The sequence below is a fragment of the Caloenas nicobarica genome, chromosome 7 (assembly GCF_036013445.1).
Source record: "Caloenas nicobarica isolate bCalNic1 chromosome 7, bCalNic1.hap1, whole genome shotgun sequence".
Classification (NCBI taxonomy): domain Eukaryota; kingdom Metazoa; phylum Chordata; class Aves; order Columbiformes; family Columbidae; genus Caloenas; species Caloenas nicobarica.
The window spans coordinates 25,401,674-25,428,112 of record NC_088251.1 but is presented as its reverse complement, the minus strand read 5'-3'; the positions used below and the strand labels follow the sequence as shown (position 1 = coordinate 25,428,112).

The 26,439-nt window shown below is 37.3% G+C and overlaps 1 protein-coding gene across 4 annotated transcripts in view; it reads left to right on the top strand.

The window, feature by feature from the left end:
* The window catches only part of DLG5 (discs large MAGUK scaffold protein 5), a 110,221-nt gene extending 91,681 nt beyond the window's left edge, over window positions 1–18,540 (top strand). For 2 of the 4 annotated variants that reach the window (XM_065639208.1, XM_065639207.1), the window contains exons 21-34: window positions 548–716; window positions 3,800–3,877; window positions 4,535–4,697; window positions 5,614–5,747; window positions 6,343–6,507; window positions 6,896–7,079; window positions 8,018–8,166; window positions 8,449–8,619; window positions 10,732–10,928; window positions 11,649–11,792; window positions 11,973–12,100; window positions 12,873–12,982; window positions 14,641–14,750; window positions 17,079–18,540. In XM_065639208.1, coding sequence (XP_065495280.1) covers window positions 548–716; window positions 3,800–3,877; window positions 4,535–4,697; window positions 5,614–5,747; window positions 6,343–6,507; window positions 6,896–7,079; window positions 8,018–8,166; window positions 8,449–8,619; window positions 10,732–10,928; window positions 11,649–11,792; window positions 11,973–12,100; window positions 12,873–12,982; window positions 14,641–14,750; window positions 17,079–17,182 — 2,006 coding nt within the window. In that variant the 3' untranslated portion in view covers window positions 17,183–18,540. The remainder of the gene's footprint in view (window positions 1–547; window positions 717–3,799; window positions 3,878–4,534; window positions 4,698–5,613; window positions 5,748–6,342; window positions 6,508–6,895; window positions 7,080–8,017; window positions 8,167–8,448; window positions 8,620–10,731; window positions 10,929–11,648; window positions 11,793–11,972; window positions 12,101–12,872; window positions 12,983–14,640; window positions 14,751–17,078) is intronic. The other 2 variants (XM_065639210.1, XM_065639209.1) reach the window with 1 other exon arrangement.
* The last annotated feature ends 7,899 nt before the right edge of the window (window positions 18,541–26,439 follow it).

The window sequence follows — 26,439 nt, the reverse complement described above, 5'->3', positions numbered from 1 at the left end:
GTCAATTACTCAGGGAGGGTACAACCAGGGAAGAGATGCAAACAGTCATGTTAAGCTTGTTTGGAATTGCAGAGCTTTCCTGTCTCTGTATGATTCATACTGGGGTTTGTTTGTGTTTTCAGATGTTTCGTAATATATCTCGTACCCAAAGGAAAGGACTGTACATAAATGTTATTTGAAAATAAGCCTACCTATTAAGTTTTATTTTACTTCTCGTTTCCTGGTTTTTATTGTTTTTCTTTAACTTTGCATTGCTAAGTGTTTTCAGACGTGTATGGCGTAGCTTGTCTGTAACATCATCTTCTTGTTGAGAACGGCAGTAGTTGCATGCACACATACGGGGGACAGATTTGCCATATAGTCATTTCAAACAGTGCAAATTTACTGTCTTTAATGAGTTACCTGGTTTCCCTAAGCTCGTTTTATGATTGAGTGCTAGTGAACAGCTGGTCTTGTTTCAGGTGCGGGTGTCTTTCGTTACGTCTATGTAGATCTCCAGGCTCTGACAGATGCAGGATACTAAAACTCAGCTGTTGGTTTTCCATAGGTTCCTTGTCACACTCTGAATGTAGCAGTCCCAGCTTGATAACTCCTCCGCAGTCACCTCTTAACTTGGAAACGTCTTCCTTCGCCAGCAGCCAGTCTCAGAACTCCCTTTCTACATTACCTAGGATTTCCATTAGCCCAGTATCTGTAGGAGAACGTAGAAAAGATAGGTAAGGTCTCCACACTATTTGCTTTTAATACCAATGTGTCTGAGGAAATTTTGTATGTTTGTTTATTGGCCTGAAGGAATATGAACATGTAGTTTAAATGACAAAGATGTAGGTGCAAGAATGCATCTCTGGTTCTGTTACTTGGTGTTTCTATTTTCTTTACAAAGTATGTAAGTGATCTTTGTGTGGATTTTTTCTTCAAAACTGAAGAGTAGATTCTCAAGTTTAGAAAATTAAGGCATTTCATAAGGGTTTTATTTCTTCCATATTAGATTGTTGGCCACACCAAATAAGGGTGGTCTAAACTGGAATACACCTCTTAAGCTGAACTATCTCAGGTGCTTGTTTATGGTAGGCTTGTTTTATACTCTAGAAAACTAAATAAAATGAAGACCCCGTACCATCTGGTAGCTAAGTATCAGGTGCCTTAGCGTTATAGAATATGTGCTCAAACACTGTGCCTTGATTAATTTAGCCAGATAACATGAAAAATTGAGGTCATAACTGTGCAAGAATCTATCCATATGTACAGTTGCAGTTTTACTACCGTGACTGATACCTTTGGCTGTAGCTGGACCACTACTAGCAGTAGCATTAATTACATGCTTGCAGAATTGAACCTAGTAGGATAGCTTTCTTAAAACCAGGAGATTTGTGTTTGGATGACTTTCTGTATCCATGATGAATATTTTCAAGATATGTTGCTTCTGGTATCAGGCCTGGACACCTTATTTCATTTTCTCATGATCTGGCTAGACTGAATATATCAAAAAGTTTGCATGAATTCAAAGCTTTGAACAGTAAGACGTAAATCTGAATCAGGCTTTTATTTACAGTAAGGCAGCTGAATGCCATTCTGGCAGTGTGAAGCAGCTATGATGTGTTGGAACAGGTTACATTTATGAGGACTTCAAGACCCCTTTGTGTTCCTTGATTTATGTAAAAGCACTGACCATAAAAATGTAAATGGTGGAGTATAAAGGATATAATGTATTCTTAGTTTTCGGGTAGTAATAAAAACTTATTCATAAACTGTTGTATGAAACTTTTGTGTAAAGAATCAGTAATTCAGTTATTGCAGTAACTCTAGAATGTGTATTGTGTACAACTGACAGTGTTACTTGGAAAGGGAATGTAGAAAGGTCTTTGTGAATTTTCATTCTTTCTTCAGTGTGACTTTTGTACTACGTGTACTCAATTTGTGTTCTCATATAAATGTTTTTCTGATTGTCACTTGCAAATTCAAAGTCAGAATTTCTTTTCTCTTTCATGTGACTAATGATGTATAATGTTCAGCAGCAAAAGCTAGGTTTTCAACACCCCTATGACTTTGTGTCTCTGAGCACAAGATACATGTTCTGATCTCTGAAGTAACAATTTCTGTTAACGTTGATCAGATGATTGAAGTACAGTCAGGTGCCAGTCCCTTCGCTCTTGCTATGCATATGTGCAAACCATAGTCTGAATTGACTTTCTAAAAAGAATATAATTCTAAGTTGGTTTTTAAAAAGCAAAATAAAAACCTAACTAACACAGACAATTTTTAACTTAAGTAGCTAATTTAAGTCTCTCCTAAGAAAATGTTTGAAGATGCCTAGATAATGTTTTAAATGGTTATTTGGTCTTCTAATTCTTTCTGCTTCCCACAAAATATATGTAACTTTCTCAGCCTTTCTCCAGATAAAAATAATAATAATACAGATGAAAAAAAAAAAAAGTTTCTGTTTGTTCTGTTGGTTTTAATTTAAGCGAAAATTAAAAGATCTGATCAATTAAGACTTTTTTCTAATCGGTGTTCAGTAGTTATGGCAGGGAGTGTGAATGTTATAGAAGAGTGCATTTCACTTAATTTCAATAACACTGCTTATCAAGTAAGACACTTTTTTAATGTTATAGTTCTGTTTTACTTATTGATTCTTTACTACATGCATTACTAGTTATCATTCATATTTTGTATGTACTAGAATTCTAAGATATGATCCTGTGCAGTTTATATGGGTTTGATTCTTTCTTATTCCAGTCTAAAACAAGCACACCAAATTTTAAAAATGCATGTGGTAGATGGAAAAGCAGAAAGGTACAATAAATGAAGATTAGAAAGATGTAATTTTAGTTTTTAATGAGATAGTATGCCGTGATAATTTTTGTGGTATTAAGCAGTTTCATATAACATAATGGTTTACATGCTCATAATGAGTTAAAAATTCATAAATTGCAGTTTTCTGGGAATTAACACAGGTTAGATAAGAGATGCAACATACAAAAAATGTGGGCTTCAGTTTAAGTTTGCTGGTAGTGAACCTACCTTGTCTTCATTACATTGATAGACAAGCTCTGAGGCCGTTACTGCTAACAGTGATGTTGATATTAGATGATCATTTGGTTCCAGAGTTGCATTTATATCATCAGCCAGTTTTTGTTTTTTATGCACTAGTAAGTTGGCAAACTATTATGCACGTACCTCAGAAGTCTAGCAAATAGTTAAAATGCTGTGGCAATAAACGTTATTTATGAAATTATTACTACTTCCCTCTGCCCCCAGCCCTAAATCCTACTCTTTCCAAAAATACCTTTCTTCAGCCTGGCTCACGTTAGTAGCAGTGAGTACAGTCCAGTTAAGTCATCTGGTCTCTGAACAGCACAACTGAAATAGTTTAAGCAGCTGGCACAATTTAGGGAATGTCTATATGATATAATGAAGTCTTAGGAAATAATACATTCAAACTAAAGCATGTCAAAAGGAGTATGATGCTATTAAAATTAAAAATACACCACACCTGGTACCTAAGCTGTTTCGTTCTGAATGAGCTCAACTGTTAAACCCGGTGACACTTTTTGCTGTGTAGACATTTTCATACTAATATGAACCAGCACTTTTTAGAGGCTACTGTTTGCTTATATACCTCATGAAGGGATCAGCCCTATTTGTACAGGTGGATACATCCCAACTACGGGGGGAGGAAAGGGGAATTTATCAGGATTTTCTTTTGTATAAGCCATTCTCTTGTTATATTTCTAGTGTCTTACTACTGTGTGTCTTTTTCTAAGTGTTCTTTTCTTCTCAAATCTTCTACATCTTTCAGATATCTGTTCCGTAATAGGTCTTTTCTGAGAATCCCTGTGGCTCCTAGGCCTAGGTTCTCATCACTAAGGAGTTTGAGGTTGGCCTGATATAAGGTTGTCCTTGAGCAGTATTGCGCACTTTGTGCTATTTGACATGTTTGGATAATTGCCCTGAGGAGAATTTGCATGGTAATTGTAATGCTACCATGCAAACTGCTGTCTTAATGGCTTGAGTTTGCAACTGCTTAATTTTCATTACTAATTTGTGTTTCCCTGTATACAAATACGAAATCTGATATTCGTGCATTGTTGTTCTTTGGTTTTCCACCTTACCATTTATGATGTTTATTTTCACTGGCAATAAAGACTCCCAGCATTTGTTATTGTAACGTACCTTTCTGGAATATGGTTTGTAAACTACATGTTATATACAGTGGTTCAATTACTTTTATACAATATTCATCTGGAAGCTTCTTTCCTACCAACTTCACTATCATACTCTTTATCATTTGTGTTTACCATAACGTTTTTGAGCAGCTGTGTGTCTGGTATACATTTACTTCTGCCACTGTACATTGCATGGTGTTAAAGGAATGCATTTAAGACAGTTGACAGTAATTTTTAAAAAAGTATCTGTTTAAACATATTTTTATTACTACAATTCAGACAGCCATAAAGTATTGCATGTAACTTTGAAATTGTGATGGTTCAAGTGCAATTTTGTCCAAATCAGTTTTAACTATCTCCTCTAAAAGGCCCTACATGGAAGAACCACGTCATGTTAAAGTGCAGAAGGGTTCTGAGCCACTAGGCATTTCCATTGTGAGCGGAGAAAATGGTGGAATATTTGTCTCTAAAGTAACAGGTGGGAGCATTGCCCATCAAGCTGGCCTTGAGTATGGTGATCAGTTACTAGAGGTAATTGTTTGCTTACTATTCCTATGGCTTAATGCATCAGTTCATGTGACTCCAGCCGTAACTGCCTTCCCCAACAGAATATCTTGAGAAAGTGTGTGTGCTGTGAGAAATAGCAGTGTGTGCTTACTCTGTATTGAAATATTCCAGTAATTGTGATTGTTGTGACTTTTTCATAAAATAATGCCAAGCTTTATCATAAAATGTCTTTTGATGGTAGATCTGATTGCATCTTGTATAGATATAATTCAATTTTAAACCAGCTAGTTTCAGTACTTAAAAACATATTGTCCCAACACCATGCTCTGCCTGATAAGGTGAGTAAATATTCAAGCAGCTGGCTTGTACCAAGTTTATGCTGCTATTGCTGTCCTTACCTGAGATACCTGCTTTAAAAAGTACTCAGATATGCTACAGTCCTGGTTTTGCCTACAATATTAGGTTAACACATGGAAGAGCATTTTGTACAGAGCTGCTTTGCAAATGTTAGATTTGTTCATGCTGGTGTATGGTTAAAGCATCTTCTGTTGCACAGAGTGTGGATGATGCTACAATGGACCTGAATAGATCACGGATCTGAATTTATTTTTAAATCCTGAATTCGTTCAGATTGGTAATTTGAACCTGCTTGTATTTAATCAGTGATATCAAATCATAAGACAGCTCAGAGTACATGTTTCTTTCAATAGTAAAAAGATTTTTAAACTCATGGTCAGGTTACCAAATAGTTTAAAATTAGAGTGATTCCTTCCAAGGAGTAAATCCTAGGAATCTTTGCTTGACAGCATTTCCAGGCTATTTACCTTAGCGGAAATAAGTCAGCACTTAGACATTAAACTAATTAGGAGACTGAAAGAATGATTTTGCTAGTTTCCATTTGGAAACTTGACATCATGGTTTGTGGCTTTTTTCCCCCTAGTTTAATGGGATCAATTTGAGAAATGCTACAGAGCAACAGGCTCGACTAATCATTGGACAACAGTGTGATACCATTACTATTCTGGCTCAGTATAACCCACATATGTATCAGCTTGGCAATCATTCACGATCAAGGTAAGGCTGGCTGCGCTTTGGAAAAACTACTCTCTGGTCCACACAATTATCTAGCCAGTAGATGACTTTTGTACAGATAATGTGTTCGCAAACATCAGCATGTTTGTGCTGATAAGAAGTGTGGTTGCTTAGAAAAATAGTGTGTGGATACATGTTTGTCAAAAAAGAAAAATGCTTGATGCACCTGCTATATTTTCTCTCTCGTTTGAGCATAATCTTCAGATAACATTAAACTAAAGTCAAAGGTTACTTCTTCCTAGAACTGTGAGATTCTAGTACTTCAAATCAGTTGTGTGGTTTTTTGGGTTTTTGTGTGTGGGGGGTTTTTTTTTATTTTTAATAGCTGGAGTTGCCAAAAACTAATTAGAAAAGGTGTAAGACCTAGTGAAATTGTCCATCCCATTTTGATGCATGATCGTGCTTCATAACTGAGCTTTATCTTTCTCTGAGACTTATGGTCAACATATGTTATTTGGCATGCTGTTTGGGGATTTTTTTTTTCTTTATACTTCATCTGCATGGAAAATACTTGGTGAAAAACTAACCACCAGTCTTTTGCGGTGTGTGGGTTTTTTTGTTTGTTTTACCCTCCTAGTTCTCGCCTAGAACCTGTGAGTAATCATTCCACCCCTCAAGGCAGTGGAGGTGCAACGCCTGACAATCATTCCGTGATCGATACTGTGAGCGAACAGGATGAAGGAACAATGACACCCCCATCCAAACAAACCACACCAACGACAAGTCCCCGGAATTCCTTAAGGTAGAGGGTAAAATTTTTGCCTTAAGGGGAAGGGGGAAAAAAAAAAAAAAAAGTTCAAGGGCAGATGTGAAGGGTATTAAGCAACAAAGTGTATTTCTGCTTGAAATAAGTCAGCAGACAAGTTAAGTGGACCCCAGGATAAAAATACATATATTTTCTGACTGTTTTTGAGAGATGGGGTCTGCAAGCAATGAAGAATGTTTACTACAAGATTGATTTAGTTAATAAGGTCTGCAGGGAACATCAAGTTTGTCTTATAAGACTCTATCTCTAGGTGACCTATTTCAAGTAATAATTATGTACGTATATATTTTTTGGATGGCTAGTTGATTGTACGTAATGCAAGTTTTTAACTTGAAGTACATGTGTTATTTCTCCCTATAAAAAGGGGCCCTGTGGACACAAACAAAAGGACCCCTGAACCTAGAATTGTTGTTGTTAAAAAATCCCAAGTGGATCTTGGGATCCAGATATGTGGTGGAAACCTATATGGAATATTTGTCTCAGATGTAGATGATGACAGCCCAGCAAACGGACCTGATGGGCTAGTCTTGGGTGACATGATACTTGAGGTAAGCTTTTAAGAAAAGTCTGCAGCATACTAACAAAATGTCTAGATTGGTCTAAAGAGGGAGTTGCTGTCTCACAATGAGAGATGTTCTGTGAATTGTGAGTTCCTGCCACAAAACCTGGGTAAGAATGATGAGAATGCACAACCTCCATTCTGGCCGTGACACATAAAGAACTGGATGATGTGGACCTGGAGAACTCCCACTGTTGAGTGCACAAGCTGCCCACAAGTTTGAAGGACTAATATATTTCTACTTGGAATTATGAACACCTGCTCTCTTATCTCTAAATAATAAAGCTTGAATCCAGTTGCTCTACGTAGTAGAAAGGCAAGAATATGAAAGTTATTGCAAAACAGAGAAGAATATTGATCTTACCACTTTCAAATTCTAATGAGAGTTTAGGGAGGATGGTGCAATGTCTTTGACTCTGCTTTCTATATCTGAAAAACAGTTACTTGACAGGACTGTTAAGGTGATAAACACATATGTGTTTATGACCTTTTTAGTTACAACTGAGCATTGAGACTGTGAGCGCTGAGACTCTCCCATTGCACCTCTAGTATTCAGATAGAGATTTTGCTTTGTAATTGTGTTTCTGACTTCCCTCAGACCACTCGCTTTCCTTAAAAATAGTAAATTCTTTCCAGTGTGAATTTTATGATTCTCAGTTTACACTTGGAAAACATTTTAAAGAAGTGCAGACTGTCTCTCACAGTGCATGTCTGCTTTGTTTGCTTGAGTATTTTGTTTTCCACCCCCATGTCTCAGTCTCCTGCTATAGACATCTTAAGGTGCAAACTGCACTAGAGTTATGTGGTAAGATTTACTTATATATAGAGCTTGCCAGTGGGAAAAACAATGCATGTTTTTCAAGCTCACCTACTCCTATTGCTTATTAATAATACAGTTTCACATCTGAGGTTTACTGTGTTTTGCAGTATGGGTCCATTGATATGCGAAATAAAACAGCTGAGGAAGCTTATCTTGAAATGTTGAAGCCTGGCGAAAACATCAAAATAAAGACTCAATACAGAATAGAAGAGTTTAATAAGATAAAAGATCTTCCTGGAGATGGATTCTTTATCAGGTATTCGAGTGTGACTGGTAATGACAGCATAGGGCTGTTAGGATAACATGCTGACCACCATGAGAGAGATAGTAAATCAGTTTTACTGATCAGTTAACTAATTTATCCCAGCTAGTCTCTGACAGCGAATAATCAACCTGTAATACAGTAACTCTACACATTTTGCTGTAAACTTGAAATACAGTGTGCACCACCAATCTGTTTTTTCAAAATAAATATGCATGTTCTTCCCTTGAGTTGGTGAAGACCAGTTGCAGAGCTTATTTATGTCTTCCTTTCCAGAGCACTTTATGACCGTCTGGCAGAGGTGGAACAGGATTTAAGCTTTAAGAAGGATGACATTTTATATGTTGATGACACTCTACCACAGGGAAACTTTGGTTGCTGGATGGCTTGGCAGCTAGACGAGAATGCTCAGAAGCTGGAAAGAGGACAGATTCCAAGTAAATATATGTGAGTGACCTCAGTTACAGTATTTATCTTATGGTCTCTAAAAGTCTGACTAGTGAGGTGTGGTGTAAAAGACTTGCTTGCTTTTATTCTTTCTGGGAGATAATAATTCTTAGACATGTCATTTCAGGGATGGCATATTTTAATAACATTGAATTAAATATATTGCTCTATCAAGTTGTTTTCAATGCTAATAAATAGTTAACTAAAAATGGAAATGATACATGGACGAGTGTCGTGATAAATAATTGAGACCAGTGCTGTTTAACATCTTTGTCAGCAACATGGACAGTGGGATTCAGCGTACCCTCAGCAGGTTTCCCAATGACACCATACTGTGTGAGGCGGTCAACACACTGGAGGGAAGGGATGCCATCTAGAGGGACCTTGGCAGGCTCGGGAGGTGGGCCTGTGCAGACTTCATGAAGTTCAACAAGGCCAAGTGCAAGGTCTTGCCCATGAGTCAGTGCAATCCCCAGCACAAATGTAGTCTGGGCAGAGAGTAGATTGAGAGCAGCCCTGAGAAGAAGGACTGGTTGGGGTCTTGGTCGATGGGAAGTTCAACATGACCTGGCAATGTGCGCTTGCAGCCCAGAAGGCCAACCGTATCCTGGGCTGCATCAAAAGAAGTGTGACCAGCAGGTCAAGGGAGGTCATTCTCCTCCTCTACTCCACTCTTGTGAGACCTCACCTGCAGTACTGTGTCCAGCTCTGGGGCCCCCAGCATAAGAAGGACATGGACCTGTTGGAGCGCAAGTCCAAACGAGGGCCATGAAGATGATCAGAGAGCTGGAGCATCTCTTCTATCAAGATGGGCTGAGAGATGGGGTTGTTCAGCCTGGAGACCTTTTAGCAGCCTTCCAATACATAGAGGGGTCTTACAAGAAGACTGGAGAGGGACTTTTTACAAGGGCACTGAGTGATAGGACAAGGGCTAATGGCTTTAAATGGAAAGAGGGTACATTTAGATTAGATGTAAGGAAGAAATTCTTTACCATGAGGGTGGTGAGGCACTGGAACAGGCTGCCCAGAGAAGCTGTGGATGCCCCATCCCTGGAAGTGTTCAAGGCCAGGCTGGATGGGGCTTTGAGCAACTTGGTCTAGTGTAAGGTGTCCTTGCCTATGGTAGGGGGTTTGGAACTAGGTGATCTTTAAGGTCCCTTCCAACCCAAACAATTCTATGAAGTTCTATAATTCAATAACAAAAATGAGAGTAACTGCAGCAGAAATATATCCTTGATTCCAAGGTTATCACAGTTGTTCTTGGGAGCCATCAGTGGTTTTAGTTACCTGTGGACAGCGATGTTGTTATAAGACTGTGTATCCTTCACAATCTTAGAATGTTGGTAGAGCAGTGAAGAGGAATATGCAGAAACTAAAGTTTTTACATTGTTATTGAAACCATATTAGTTATCACTCAGTGATTAGAATATTTTTTCCATGTTAAGATTATTGTTTTCCTGGTTCCTTTTCTTCTAGTAGCCTTCTCTCTATGTCATAACTTGAAATTCACCCTGACAGTGGTAACAGTGGTACTATGTGGAATGTGTGGAAGTACCATATATGCATACAGACCCATACACATCATTGATAGGCTTGTTTACTGGAAGATAGATAGTAAAACCAACTACATTTTACATGTGTTATGTGGCCTAAATATTTGTGCACATATAAAATAAGACTGCATAAAATAAAACTGTTATTTTGGATGGCTAGTAAGTTATTTGTAAGGACGAGTATAACGTGCAGTTTCATAGAAAGAATGGGGTCTCCACATCTGCGCAAGGGTCACTTGACTGGGAAGTAGGTGCACAAAATTCTCCACCTTGGAGAATTTTGCCCTGCCTGTCAGAGTGGTCACCTCTTGTGCCACGCTGCTCTAGTATTTTTACTATACCATTATTTCCTTAGGATTGTTAGTGTGAGGTTTTCAGATGCTTATAATTTGTTTTATGTTAACATTTGTTTCTGATTAATTTTATGTGATAAAGGTATTTGTTCTAAGGCTTGAGATGAGCATTTCCAGTGCATTCCCGAAGCAGCAGTGATATTGTTTGTTGAAAAAATTATAAAAGATAACTTTAAATGCCAGCCAGTTCGTCTGTTTCGTTATAGGATGGATCAGGAATTCTACAGGAGACACAGCATGTCTGAGGCTAAAGATGAAAACAGCTCATCTAAGACATTGTCAGCAGCAGCACGGAGGTCATTCTTCAGAAGAAAGCATAAACACAAGCGAAGCGGTTCCAAAGATGGAAAGGATTTACTGGCTCTTGATACAATCAGTACAGACTCAATTCCTTTCTTGGATGGCAAGTACCTTTATTATACTTGGGAGGGCTTTGCCTTCTCTTTAATTTTTAAATGGCTGCAGCATGACACTTAACAAATAAGGTTGGTTTCTGGTCAGTCTGGGTACAAATGGTGAGCATATGTCCATTCACATTCATACCTTTTAATAAACAAATGTTTTTGTATTAAATAACAAGCCAGAGTGTTTAAATTTTTGGTAGTTTATTCCTAGATCTATTTGCATTAATATTTTGTTTGCAGAGGGAGATTGCTTTTTGATCCATAGTTTTGATCTTCCTTTCAACTATTTAATTTCTGTCCAGGTTGCTTAGTCTAGACAGAAATCCTGGGCGCCTCTCAAAAATCTTCACTTCTATGTCTTCTCTTCTCTACAAAAATCATGTTAGTTACAATGCTTACTTTCTTGGAAGAGCTCAACAAACTGAACCAGGGAAGCCAAATATCATATCTTGTTTACACTTCTAAGAAAAAATAGGAATGATTGTTTTTTAAGTTTGAGTGGGGAGAAGCACCAGCCAGGTTCAGTAAGAAAAACATCTATTTTAAGGTTGTTAACAGGAGAAAAATGCCATAATGGCTAGTGACCGTTTCTTGTCAAGGCCCTTATCCCCTGCCAAGGGAGTTGTTTTCATAATTACTGTTTAGGATGCTTCTGTTTATCTGAGGAATACCAGGGAAATAGTTTATACTTTTTATAAGTAAATTTTCTGTGTGTGTAGATTCCACAAGTCTGGCATATCAGCGTGTACAGAAAGTGGACTGCACCTCTCCTAGGCCTGTCCTTATTCTAGGACCTTTACTTGATGCTGTGAAAGACATGTTGGTCAAAGAATCCCCTGGAAAATTTTGCAGATGTCCTCTGGGTAAGTACACAAATATGACCAATTTATTCTTGTTTAGAGTACATGACAGTAGCATCTATATAAGTGAACTAAATGGTAGCACAAACATGGAAGAAAAAACAAGAATCTGAATTTGCAGGCAATGCTTTGTTAGCCTTCGAATAGTCATGAAAGTCGATCTCTTCTGGTTCTATGAAACAGAGGTTATGAAAGCTTCCCAACAAGCCATTGAACGGGGTGTGAAGGATTGTCTCTTTATTGATTATAAACGGAGGAGTGGACATTTTGATGTGACAACTGTAGCTTCAATAAAAGAGATAACAGAAAAGGTGAGTCACTTTTAATGCTGTAGTTCTTGGCACAATTTTCAATGTATGGTCGTACTATGTTGGAGGGGTGGAAATTATGTTAGCATTGTCCTCCTTTAAGCCACTCAGAGAATTGTTCCCTGGGCCACCGAGTAAAATAAAAGTAAATGGCAGATAACTGTTTAAGGATTATTTTATTTAAGCTCACCTTTGTAGAAACTACTGTTGTTTTAGGGTATTATTAAGTAAAGTTAGAACTTAGTTTCTTAGATTCCGTAGATTCCACCCCAGCCCCAAAATGAGGATTTAAGTTTTTTAACTATTCTGTTAAATGCAGTCATACAGAACATAAACATCATATTAATCCTAGAGACAGATGTTAATTAAAATCTGTATATTGCTTATAGTTTTCTGTCAAACCACACAGAAAGTCTTATTACTTTAATGCTTGTGCTTTCTTACGACTTCTGAAAGAGAAAATGAGTATGAGTATTTGGAAAAAATGTATTGCATATATTTCAATCTGAGTTTTCATTTCATTAGTTCTTCAAATACTTTTATTTCTATCAATGCATGCTTTTGTTATTATGAGTGGAATTTCTTGCAGTTTTTCATCTTCTGTCTTTTGTTATAAACCCTTGGGGGCTACTGAGCAATTTGTACCCAAAATGCTGTATATGTGGCAAAATTCTGTTGGGTTTCTATGATTTCAGTAGGGGAATAAATGGGGGATTTGCATGTGTGCTTGTGATCTTTAACTGAATGAGTGTTTTGCATTTACATTTGATCTTAGGATTGTCATTGTCTGCTTGACATCGCTCCTCATGCCATCGAACGGCTCCACAGTGTTCATATCTACCCTATTGTAATTTTTATTCGCTACAAAAATGCTAAACAAATCAAGTAAGTCTGTGAGGGTTATAGTTCAGGGACGTTTGTTTTAGCTTAAAATAAGCTTGTTACCTTTATTGTTTCTTTCATCCTAGTCATCTTAAATCTCTTTAAAATGTGGAAATTAATCCTCATTAAAACTGCTGTTAGGTAAATAGTCTTAACTTCATTTTGGTTGCATGTCAATTAAGTGAATCTTTCAAAGACAATGTAGACTAAACTGTATGTACTCCAGGAGACACTTGGATCTTTCCTGCTCACCTTTCTATTTAAACTATAGATATGGGTGAGATCCATCGAGGATTAAGTGGTGACCGTGACAAAGAGCTATTATTAGTCTTCTCAATGGGGCCAAGTGTGTGGATGCAGTACAAATAGATTCATAACCTCACCTTTCCCACCTTCATTCTCCAGTGAAAACAGCAAGGGACGTCCCCCCTTCCCATGGAGCGTATATACTGTGGTCTCAGGCAGTGCTCTTTCAGTCGTTCTGAATTTCCTGCTCAAATATAGCCAGGGACAGAACACGGAGTTACAAACTCTGGTCCCTCCCCTAATGTTTAAGTAAGCCTTCACACATTTTGATAGATTGATTTGGCAAAAAGTGGCATAATCTCCCAAGATAAATGTTAAGAAACAGTTTTGTTGAGAGATATAGTATACTTGGGTTATCTTCATTTTGAAAGTTGAAAACTTTTTATACTCTTGATCTGTAGTTAACTTTGAGAACTGTGTATTTAATAAGAACATAAGTATCACCACTTTAAAGTAGAAGCAAGACATAAAGCAACGTGATGTATTTCGTTACCACTGTAGGATCATGCACTTGAATGATAAATGGAACTGGCATGTCTTGAGCCCCTTTGGAAATGGAATGGTGACCATTAAAGCTATTTCCCTTTTTGGGAAAGTGACAGAGAGCGATTGAACCAGACAAGCAAGAATTTATAGCAGGAATCAAAATAAGATGCAGTGGCACAATGTGTCTGTCTGTCATGAGCACCAAAGGTTTTTCCAAAAAGCCTTTTTGGTATAGCCCAGGTTCTAGTGGTGTTCTCTGAAATGCTACACAGCAGTCTGCTTCCTTGGTGCTTCCAAGTCAGATTTGGAGGAGAGTGTTACAGCCTTTGATCAGAATGAAAATACTTTTTTTCCCCTAGCACTTGTATTTCTCTATATTTTTTTCTTATTTTATTTCCAACAACATATATAATAGAGAAACAATTGTCTCAAAAAGGTGTCATATATAAGATGACATAAAATATTCTATTTGCTCAATGCTTGATACTTCAAGTCCTTTAAAAGAGAGGTACTTGAGGCCAGCTTTTGTGTAGGGCATACTGGAATGTGTATAAGATGATGATCCAGTTTATATGAACTGGAAAGTATTATTCTTTCTCAATCAACCGCATCCCAGTCTCTGAGACTTTAAAGGAATACTGTCTTGCTCTGATCGCAACAGTTTGTTAGCACTGAAATGATCCTCATGACTATGCTGATACTGCTGAAACACAGTAGATGGCACTGTATGCACAGGATTATGCTTGCATGTTAATTAGCCTTTCACATTCCCCCAACTGGAGGTAATAATTTCAAATCCATTTAAAAAAAAAAAAAAAAAATTACTCTCACAGAAGGTTTTTCTTTTTTTCTTTCGTTTTTCTTTGCAGAGAGCAAAAAGACCCAGTCTTCCTGAGGGACAAAGTTACACAAAAACATTCCAAAGAACAGTTTGAAACTGCTCAGAAAATAGAACAAGAGTATAGCAAGTACTTTACAGGTTAGTATTTATTCAACATTTCACTAGGAACATAGTGGCAGTTTAATCCATTTACAATGCAGTTCAAAAGTTATATGTTCCTTCAAAGAGCGCCTTTTTTTTTTTCATTCTACCTTCCCTTTTGGCAAACTCGTGCTCTGGCGTTTTATTTTACTGGGAGAGGAAACCTCACGATAATAAGTACTATCCCTTGCTTTTAAGTTTTTTTGCTTTAGCATGTTATGAATCTAACAATCTAAAGAGATTCTGATAATGTTTTATTACAAGCCAGAAGTAAGTTTTATACCATGTAAGGAATATGATTTCATTTTGTAACTGTAAAAGTCAAACAAAACCAAAAAAACCCTGTAGCGTGAATTAAGGAATGATTTGTGAGCCGTACTTTACATCTTTCAAGAAAGGAAAAACATGGTTAAAGGTTTATTGAGCTTTTATTGTAATTTGGAATAATTAAATTCAACTTCAGAGGCCTTTTTAACATCCTAAATTATATTATATGAATCTTGGATTGTAGTTAATACTGCATTTTTACCAGAGAAAGAAAACTGGGTTTGAAAACTGTCTCTGCGTATTTCAGAGTATGTTTCTGTGTGGTTTCATGTACATTCAAAAGAGCAGGGATAAAATTCTAGCCATCCTCATGTGAATGGCAACAAAACTTTAGAACAAAAAAACCCCACACCACCAAATAAAAAATAACACCATTCAACCAGCCAAACCCCAACTTTTCATCCCCCAAACAATGGGATTTTTACAGAAATGTTCTGAGGCATACCTGCCAAGTGCAGGGGAAGGAAGGGGAGTGTGTTTAGTATAGAGCCAGCTCAGCGCATCCTGAGAGGTTGCACAGTTGTCAACAAAGTCAGTTACCTGGTATGTTATAGTGATACAAATGTTAATTTAAATGATATGTACTAAACCTTCACAGAGCTTGACATGCACATGGCCAGATTGCATCACTACATGTTATCTTCTGCTCCTTGTTAAGTCATGTGTTGCATTTTAATTTTAACTGTGATAGTGAAAGTAGCGCTCAGTCCAAGAGGGTCCTACGTGTATCTTCTCACATGCCCTGTGGGAAGGGCCTGCCAAGGACCGGGGACTCCAGCTGTCACACAATCATAGAGTCATCAACATTTCCAGATGCTGGTAGCCAGAGAGGGTTGGTGTTCAAACTGCACTGACATTTAAGTTTGCCGAAATTATAATGTTGTGCATAAAATAAGCCTGTAGGATAGGCATGTTGCACATAGTAGCTTCCTGATGAAGCTATACGACACACTCTCTCAGACCTGAGCTCTGTGACTGCTTCATGAGGTACATTTTTTTTGACTAATGACTCTTTTGAGTTGGCTTTGCTTCCTGTACCAACTTGTAAGCATGATGTGCAATCTGGATCACTTCCTCACTGCCGTTTGTCACCTTTCACAGAGCTTGTCAATACCTGCATCTGTAGCCAAACTCGCATAACATCATTAACTGTAGTGTATACTGCAGAGTCAAGTGATTTTTTTTTTTTTTTAAATGTGAGATCAAATTCACTCTTTTAAAAAATGGAAATTGTACCTTAAGCCTTATAAGACTTCCCGTATTTTTCCAGCATTAGTTGTAGCTGAGGCCAGAGGCTTTGCTGACGTATTTCTCAAGTCATGAAGTTACCAACTTTTAAGTCTTAAAGCTAATACATTCTCCTCTCCTGTGTCAGTGCTGGCATTTTATTTTTAGTGATTGTTACGTTTAGCAAGGGTAGAATGCAAGGTGTCCATTTATCTTTTGAACTGATTTTCAGGGAGTTGCTTGCTGTTGGCCTTTTGTTCCCTGAATGTAGACAATAAGGATTGCGATAGCGACTGCCTCTGTTTTATTTAGCTCAAAGATCTGTGAGCTGCCTCATAATTTGCTTCTAATATTTTTAAATAGTGTCTAGTTGCTACAACTGTAGTCTCTGTGTATATTACCATATAAATATAAAACTCTTAACACCACATGCTGAACAGAGAAGGTTTATTATAGCAGGTTCTGACTTTGCCACCTGATGCCTCTGAAAAGAGTACATGGAAGCCTCTAACAAAACAGTTGACTTAGTTGATTATAAGGGTGTTTTAAGAACTAGCAGAAGAAACTCTATATTGAATGCTTGGCCTCTTTGCTCTGTTTATGCTTTTTCTTGTTTTAATAGAGTCATGCATCTGGCAAATATTGAATCAAGTAGGTTAATTATGATCTGTTGATAAACACTTTGCAGAAAAATGAAGAAGGCTGTTCTTCGTAATTAGTCATAACTGCTTGTTTCAGTCTCATTCGTGTGGCGGGGTTCTTTTTCTCCAGGCATTGTCCAGGGAGGAGCCCTTTCAAGCATTTGCACTCAGATTATGACAACTGTTGATCAGGAACAAAACAAAGTCCTGTGGATCCCAGCTGGCCCGCTGTAGAATTATTTCGCTGTGAAACTACTTTGCGGATGTAAATAACCAACTAACTTTCTATCCAAGGGACTCTGTCCATTTGTGTCTTTATAAAGATATCCGTAAGTGATTTCTGTTTCGTGAAGGGGAATGATAACACTGAACACGCAGAGACCTGATGAGGCATGTGGGAAGGGGTAGATCACTTCACCGAGCTTGTCTCTTATGTCGTACGTGTACATGTGACAGGTGGTCACGAGGCGTTGAGACCTGCGTGTACTTGTCCATGAGTAATGAATTTAACAATGCTGCAGAACCCTGTAGAATGACAAGTTTACAAAAATATTTTCAAAGTATTTGGTTGTTGCTGTTTACTTGAATGTCTTTTTTTTGTGTGTGTTTTTGTTTTTTTTTTTTTTTTAAAACTGTGTCCTTTCACTTAATGAGGTAACTCTCCAAAATGGAGTGAAATTTCTGAATACGAGTGAATGGTTTATGCGCAACGTGACTCTTAGTTGCAATTGTGACCATTTCTAAGCACGTTGTTGACTTGACAACCAGGTAATAATGTGGGATTGAATCGGTACGTCTTGGGAGTAAGCTCAGAAGGAAGTACACTCCTCTACAGGGCAGACCACTCTTTGTATCCTGCCAATGCTTGTCTGTCAAAGATATCATTTCTTGTTTTATGCATGAATCTAATATTTAAACGTCATAATATATCTGAACAATCCAAGCTTAATGTGTGTTGAGAAATAATAATTTTTGGTTGTTGGGCCTGGTTTAAATACTGGTGGGGAAGAGTCGTAAGCTAGGCCTAGCATGCTGTGTTCTGTCACTTTTCAATACTGTAAATATGGAAAACTTATGTTGGTGCAATTATGCAGGGTAATTCTTAAGCTTTGTACTTCAGTGTGTAGCATTCACGTTGTTTTTATTTAAGAGCAGCCACAGTTTTAGGGCTTTGATTAAAAGCCTTTAGAAAGGTACTAAATTGTTAGTGTTTTCACTGTCAAAAAATAAGTGATCGTTTAGTTTTGGTTGCAATACTTATTTACCTATTGTACCAAACTCCATTGTATCAGTTCCATTTTTGGTTTTTTGCACTTCTGACTCTGTGTTCCTAACACAGGTTTTGTACCTGTCTCTTCTGTCTCTTGTGCCATGTTTCGTGGGTACTGTATTTTAATATTTTACAATATCATTTGGAGTAGAACTGCTTCTTGGTCACTGTTCCTAACATTTCAGTATGTAGGGTTTCTGGTTTTACACTGCAGGCTGTAGTTTTGCTTCTGTTTGCAGCTTTTTTTAATTAAAAAAAAGGGATTTTTCTTGCACAGTTCTTCAAAGAAAGATCTGGTCCTAAATTTGAATTCTGTTTTAGAGATGCTATTTTATAGTTCAAAATACTTCATATAGTATTTATATAGTTAAATACTATATAGAGAGATTATTTTGAACTATAATACATATGTATATATATGGTATTTTATATAGTATTATACCATACTATTATAATACTGTATATATATAAATTAAAAGTAGGAAATGGTATTGATTAATAAGTAGTCAAAGTACTTCTCATGGTGAGGGACAGCAGTTGTTTTATGTTTATCTCATTTTTTGTTTGTTTATTTTTTAAAGTTTGAAGTCAGAGTAAACTCCAGTGGTACAACTGAAACAGACAGGTACTGTTCTGATATGGATTTTCTGTACTAAAATAAAAATGTCACTTTGTATCAAAAAAAAAAAGTTAAAGAAACTGATTATTAAATAAAGGTCAATTTCTATAACTTGACTTGTGTGTAAAAGGTGCTTATAGCTAATGTTCTTCTTGACTCTGTTTAGTTGAGTCCTTATATAAGGTTTTACTTTCTATCTGAAATTGGCGCATATAGGTTCAAGTGCCCACCTTGAGAGGAATGAGTGGTGATTTTGTGTTTTTGCCAAGCCTTGCATACGTGAATACCAAAGACATTCAACAACTGCAGGACACAACTGAGATGTTGGTTTCTGTTAACATATTTTTAACTTTCTGACTCAGGGTTTCAAGCAGAAATGCAGTTAATTGGGTGGAGACTTTAACAGGTGAAGTAGTCTATCACTGTTATTTTCAAGAGAATGTCACTGGAAAGTGGGGACAACCTAACAGGCGAAAACATGAATCATTAGCTTAAAGGCACATTGAAGAATTCTGTGCCTCAGTTTTTACACTTCAGGCAGACCATCCTGTTATTTTCATTGTGTTACCTGAAAGCTTAGGGAAGGTAATTACTGTGTATATTAACTTTTCTGCTTCATCACTTGCTTTATTCTCAGATGCCAGATAGTTAGCTTCAGCATGAACCAGATTAATGGTTGGTCAATTGTCTTGTAATCTGCATACCTAGTAATAGCCGTCAGTCATAAGACAGGACTTGTACCTTATCTGCTTTTCTTGGAAAAAAACACCAAGGTGCCATCATCTAATAAAGGATGAAGAAAATGAGAATAGGCAGGTTCTGGCAGATCAGTAACAGCCATACCTTGCATGTCTTCTAAACGCAACAGAATAGAGTTGAAGTCTTGGTTACTAGGAAGTTTCCTTTCACTCAGATCAAGATTTTCCTGATACATCATTTTATTTTATAATACTACATGCTGGAGCTAGAGTTGGCCATCATTCTGAAGAGAGTAATGTTGTCCAGGTGTTTAAATAAAGAATATAGTTCTGTGGGTATTTAAAAAATAATTTAAATATAATATAGCTAAACAACAAAAGCCTGAAAACTTCACCCTCATGCTTATAAGCCACTCTGCAGCATCTTTTAACTTTATTTCTCCATAGCTAAACTGACATGAAATGACTGAAGATAACTGCAGCCCATATGTATGATCTGTTGTTAATATGCCGATGAGCATCTGCTTGCTTTCAAACCTTTGCATTCTCTTCACATTGACCTGAATTGCAGGGCAAGTGTTTGCCAGATCCAGAACACACTCTGACTGCTGCCAACCTCTCCACCTCAGATAAGGGTCCCTTTTCAGTGTCTAGTAAATTGGAAGGCCATATCACAATCCCTTCCAGTGAATGCAAACATTGCCTTAAGCAGGTTTGAACAGCTTTCCCAGTTGCATCTTGTATGGGTGTATTCTTGGTTGAAGTACAGTCTTGTAAGCTTTTCTAGACATGTGTATCGGACTCCAGGTAATTCCTAAGATTCTATGCGGCCATTTCATAATGGACAGTTTCTTTTAAAACACACTGACAAATGTCCACTGGTTTAGAAACTCAGGAGACTGCTGTGAAAAATACAGAGACCCAACACAGTGGACTTTGATCTTGTGCAACAGCTAGTAAAGGTCCCACACCTGCACTAGAAACTAAACTGTATAAAAAAGGTGCTTGGTCTCTTCTTGTGAATTTTCTTGTGGCTGCTGTGTCAGTGAGTGTAATGGTTTCTTATTCACCTGGTTGCTTCTAAAGAGATTTTTTTTTTTTTTTTCAACCTTAATTCTCTGTTTTTTTGCTTAGAAAAAGTCTTGGTGTTCTTCACTGAAAAAGTACATTTTTGATGAACGTTCGGTAGCAAACTTTTTACCTATTCAGTTTGACTTCTTTCTCTCTTAATATTCAAAGAGATGCTTTTGCTAGCACAACGCAGATGATGTGAGCGTGAATCCAAAAGCCAGGTGAACAGGGGATCGTATTATTTAAGTATAAACATACTAGCTTAACTTGGGATTGTTCAAATTTTTTTTAACAATTTTTTTCTATGCAAATGTGAATGACGCTTCTTACGTAATCTTCCCTATGCCCTTCCTCCAAAGGCAGGAGATGATCAGCATTCTGAAGATGGTGACTTTGATCTTCAGAGGAAGTGACCCTTTTCTTGCAATTTCTGTATCTGGTTTTGCTGCAGGTTCATCTTATCCCATTAGCAAAAATGCCAATCAATTAAAATCGTCATAATTTCTTCATTTGTCAAATCTGCCCGCTCCACAAATACTTAACATTTGAGCTTAGCATTTAAATGCTCAAATCATCTAATTGTTTAACCTAATTATGACAATATTTGTGACCCACCTGTGACAAACCTAAAGTTTTAGATTTTGAGCTTATCTGATGTTTGGCTAGCGTAAGCAATGAAGGGCTGAAAATGTGTTGCTTCATTTAAATATGTGCAAGGGATCTAAATGTGATTGTAAGTCATATAGGTCTGTGATGAAAATAAGTTATAGCATTTTGAGAGGATAATTCCAGTGGATTCAGCCAAAGGATTCTAAGTTAAGAGACAGAAGCTTGTTTTTTGCTGCGAAGATGTGATTTGAAGAGTGCTAGCAATTGCTCGCATCACTTTAGTAACAAGTACGTTTGTGATGCGAAGATGAATAAGTGCAAATACTGAAGAAACCAAACCTGTGGAGCTGAATTCCGGGATGGTGATACAAGCCGCGTGTCCTCAGCAACCCTTACGGTTGGTCCCGTGGTGACAAATGTGTTTCACTTATATCTGGGGTTGGCTGAACTACGTGGCCTTGCAAAGCTTCTAGCTGCAGGTGTGTTTCTATTCAAATGAATACCCATACTTTTATACCCTGACTTGTACTGTAGTAAAAAATGTGTGTTTAATAGCTGCAATTACAGTGCGATCTGTTGAGACCTGCTCTGACTGACTTGCAGTTCAATTATTTAGAATTCATTTTTCAGGGTGGTACTGCATATTTTGTGCCAGAGTGACTATTTTACAGCTGCGAACTAATTCAAATGAAGTTGTAAAAATCCATTGAATGTCCTCCCCCACCTCCCAGCTTTACATGGCAGTTTCCCTCAGAGCTGCAAAATCTGAGCTCCAAGAGACACTTGAATTCCTATCTGGTGTTGTCCTGGACAGGACATGGTCAGAGCCGTCTCTGACAGTGTGGGTGAGGAAGCATTGGGGCTGCACTGGCTTCAGTCCACAGCTGTGTCCCTCCGTGGGATGCCTCCTAATGCTGCTGTCTTTGCATGAGTTGACCCTAGTGAAATGCTTCCAGTCCAGGCTCCACAGGGGCAGTTCTGTGCCTTCCAGAGCTGAAATGGGGTTTCTGACCAGCAATTGCTGCTGAATTTTTTTCCTTTCAGTTGTCCCTTTTCTACTATGTAACCATACACAAGTGTATATAATTTTGGCAAGTGCTCCGCGAAATCTTTCTCGGAATAGGAATAAGCTTTTAATTTATCTGAGAACTATATTACGGATACATCATAAGTCTTCCCCTTCTTTTACTGTTATGTTCTGCTTTAGTTTCCCTTTCCTTTATAGTCTTGCTACCAGTAGTAGATAAATTTTCTTGCAAAGTGTGTCTGCCATGCAGTGCAGCCTCCCTGTTTGCCCCATTTCTGTGCTGAGTCACTTGTGTCATTGCTCCTCAACCCGTTGCACATAAACTCTTATAGATATTTTTCCATTGCTGATGCAACCTAATCTCTCTCTTCCTCTCCCTGTTATCTAATGCTAAAGTATTTTGGGATGTTATGTAAAGTCTGTCTGTTTCATAAAGCATACTATGCTGTTGCGTATTAATTACTGATTTGATTCTAGATGCTTGTTATACTGTTGATGATCTTGTGAACAGCAGCGGCTGATCCACTCCAGCATTCAGCAGCCTGCAATTTCAGATAATGTTTTAGCAAGGATTCCGTGTCTGCAGTTTCTGGAAGTGATGCTTTACTATGTTTCCAGCAACGTCAGCAGTACATTTGTAAAATAACCTACTTGGTAAGTAACAGAAGACAACTTGAGAAAGACCATACACCTGTTCTAGGATTTCACGATCTCTGCTGGCTTACAGAGGCTACAGTCTTTGAATTAATTTGGGTTTCCCTCTGCACTGTTCTGATTCTGTGCTAACACAGTGCTGGTAAGGTATGCAGAAGTATAGCTGAACTGACTTGCTACAGATTACTGAGATTCACAAAAGGTGCTTGACCTTCACTAGAAGTCTGATATTAACCTTGTTTTGCTTTAATTTAGGATGTTACTGAAGTTGTAACAGGTCCGTTTATAAAAAGAGTTCTGAAATGCTGGAACTCACCAGAAGTAGCCATATTTCTCTTGTTTCTTTCCCACCCTGCTCTTGCACTTAAGCCTAATATTTATTTTACACCCTCTGTACTGTCAGTCATTTGAAGCTGTAGGCAGTCTGTAATGCACAATACAATGGAAAGAACAGCAACAAACCACTGTTGGGCGTTGGAAGTCATGGGCCCTTAAAATCATTTTCAGTTCTCTTACCTGCAACAAGAGCTACTCAGGAACAGAAATCTGGTTGTGAAACAATGAAGCCACAGTTTCAAAGTAATTTTCTTTCTCTCAGTATTCTGATAATAACTCTTTCAAAATCTAACTCCTCTATTTTTACAAATCATCTGATGACCAAATGCATCTGTGGCACCTTAATAATTGTTCTTGTGAAAATACTATTTTAACTTCTCTGCCTCAGTATATGTACTTTATGATGCAGAGGACTTTCAGCTTTTGTTTTACTAGGCTAAACAAACTTATTTCTTAGACTCTTAAATGGTAGATTTTTCATTCCTGCCACCTCTTCTCTGCACCTTTTCTAGACTGAATGAAGCTACTTTGAATAACCAAAGCTTACTACCACATGAACAAATGGAAATGTCGCTTTCTAGGCATTAAAAATAGTGTTGGTAAAGAAACAGAGCTTCTTTCTCCTAGCACAGAACAATGAAGTTTATTGGAGCAAGGAAGAGTCTATTTACATAACATTCCTATCTCTGCCACAATCTTATCTTGCCCTTTAAAACAGAGATGGTTTGTTATTTTTCCATTGAGTTCTTAAAGGAGGTCTTTAATCCAGAGACAGCTTTCAAGTATGCTGGATGTAAACCTGATCTGTTAATATTTCAGTGATTTGGGTTTCGTGGGGTTTTGTTACCCCCTACTACTTACCGGATGTGTTTTCTGTTTAAATAAGGGTTTTTTCCATCGTAACCCATTGAGTCGTCCTGCTTGATGCTGTGAATTCATGTTTCTATAGTCAATTCAAACCAAAGTGTCCTATTCCTTAAAAAAAAAAAGTTAGGTCAGCTTAACCTATCCAGTGTGGCATTCTCCTTTGAGAATATATTATTCTTGTGCTTTCTGACTGTGGTGGTGTGTGGGTTTTTTGTTTGGGTTTTTTTTTTTTTTTTTAATCTGATTCTACAAATACCACACATGCCAAGAACACTTCCTGAAAATCAGTGGTACTACAGGTAAGTAAATGACTGATATACAGTTTGTCAGTCAATGTGAAACAGAAAAATGGCAAAGTTCTTTACAATGAAGCTGATGGGTTACATTACAAACAAAACGAAACACACCACCACCACCACCACCACCACACAAAAAAACCCTGAACAACCCCCCTCACACAACAAACAAACAAAACAAAAAACCTCAAACAAGCAAAAAAACCCAAACAAAAATAACCTAACACCCCACCACTTGATGTTCTGATTTTCAATTATTTAGCCTTGTATTTGGTTTTTGATATACCCATCTTAAAAAGGTGTTTTGAGCCTGAAAGTTATATTTGGAAAATGTAGATTAATTGGGATGGAATATTTCATTTGATAAACACTGAAAGGAGACGTTAAGTTTCAGCAAAAGGAAAGCATCCAGTTTCTTGGTATTTGCTATTTTCAGGAAAATGTTCAGTAATTTTTGAAAAAGAAAGAACCCTTTAAAAGGTATCTTAAGCCAGCCACTCAAAACAGGAATTATACTATATAATTAATCATCATTAAAAGTTTCATTTGGAGATTTTTACTGTGTGTAGTACAGAATGTACGATTGGAGAGGAAAAAATATTTCTGGTATGTGAGAAAGACTAAATATTTCTTTTCCTGGTATGTTAATATGGCCAGCACAAAAACTACAAAAGAAGAAAAAAAAACACATTAAAAATTATTTCTTCCACAGAAACAATAATACATGGAAGATGACTTGCATTTATCAAACTGTTGTTTTAAAATTCGAGAGTCTCCCTTGATGCAAACTGGCACATCACACATTATCTCTGACACTCTATTTATTTTTATAGTTACAACATCTCATTTACAGTCATTTTATGCTGTATATGGCACTGATTGTTTTTTGTCTTGCAAGATTAAGAGCAAAGCTTTAAACTGTCATCCTCAAGGTCACAAGCCTGGCAGAAAATTCTTCTTTTTCTTTTCTTTTTTTTTTTTTTTTTTTTTTTTTTAAATCATGAAGTACTTCAATAACTGGAAAACCGAACCAGACAGTCATGCTTAGGTTTAAGAAAATAAAGGAATGTGTATTCTATGACAATTTTGTCCGTAAGACAGCAAGTATTAGCAAAGTCAATGGTGAGAACTTGCAGCCTTGGTGATGACCGTAAATCAATGGCTGCCACGCATGGCATGAAAAAGTGACTGAATCTTGAAATAATGTATGCTGCAGTCTATAATGCACAATTAATGGGAGTTCGAATAATGGTGGTTCTGAAGAGATTGAAAAGTATTGCGCATTTCTTATCTGTAAATCCAACGTTTCTAGTGCGTTAAATCCAAATACCTATTATGGGCGCTTTTGTAGCAATCACTCTAGATTGATGAAGGCAGACTAAGCCTTGTATGGCCACAGACCTTGAGTTGAGACCAGACAATAATAATGTCGTCTCTGAAGTATGCAAAAAGCACGAGCGAGCATCAGGCTGACTGGCTCAGTGTCAAATCATACTTATAAAAGGTATGACTTAAAATGGAAAGCCTTTGTGACAGTTTATGCTGACTAGCTCAATGTGTATAGCCTGCGCAGGGAGTTGTTATATTTTCCACTTATTCATGAATACACAAGCAAGGAAATCGGCTTTAAACACAGAGGCGTGCAGACAGTTCTTTTGTTTAGTCAACTAAATATTTTCCGATGGACATTTAAGTAGTTTTAATTTATGATCAACAGATGGTATCTCTTCATTAGTAATTATTTTTCCTGAATACAACTCTGTATTAAAATCTCTGAGGATTCGTGGGCTCTTTTATCATAGGTAAAGCTCTTTCTCGAAACCACTTGATTCTTTTTAAACCAAAGCAGCTTCCTTAAACCTCCAAAGCCTATTACTTTATTATATCCTTTTTTTTTTTTAAAAAAAAAAAGCAAAGGCCGTTAAACATGTTGTTGCACTCTTCCCTAGAAGGAAAATCCTTAAGTGTTTATAGGATGCAGGCATAACAGAGGTTCTCTAAAACTGCCTCTACTCTTAACTCAGGTAAGATGCAATGGCATCAG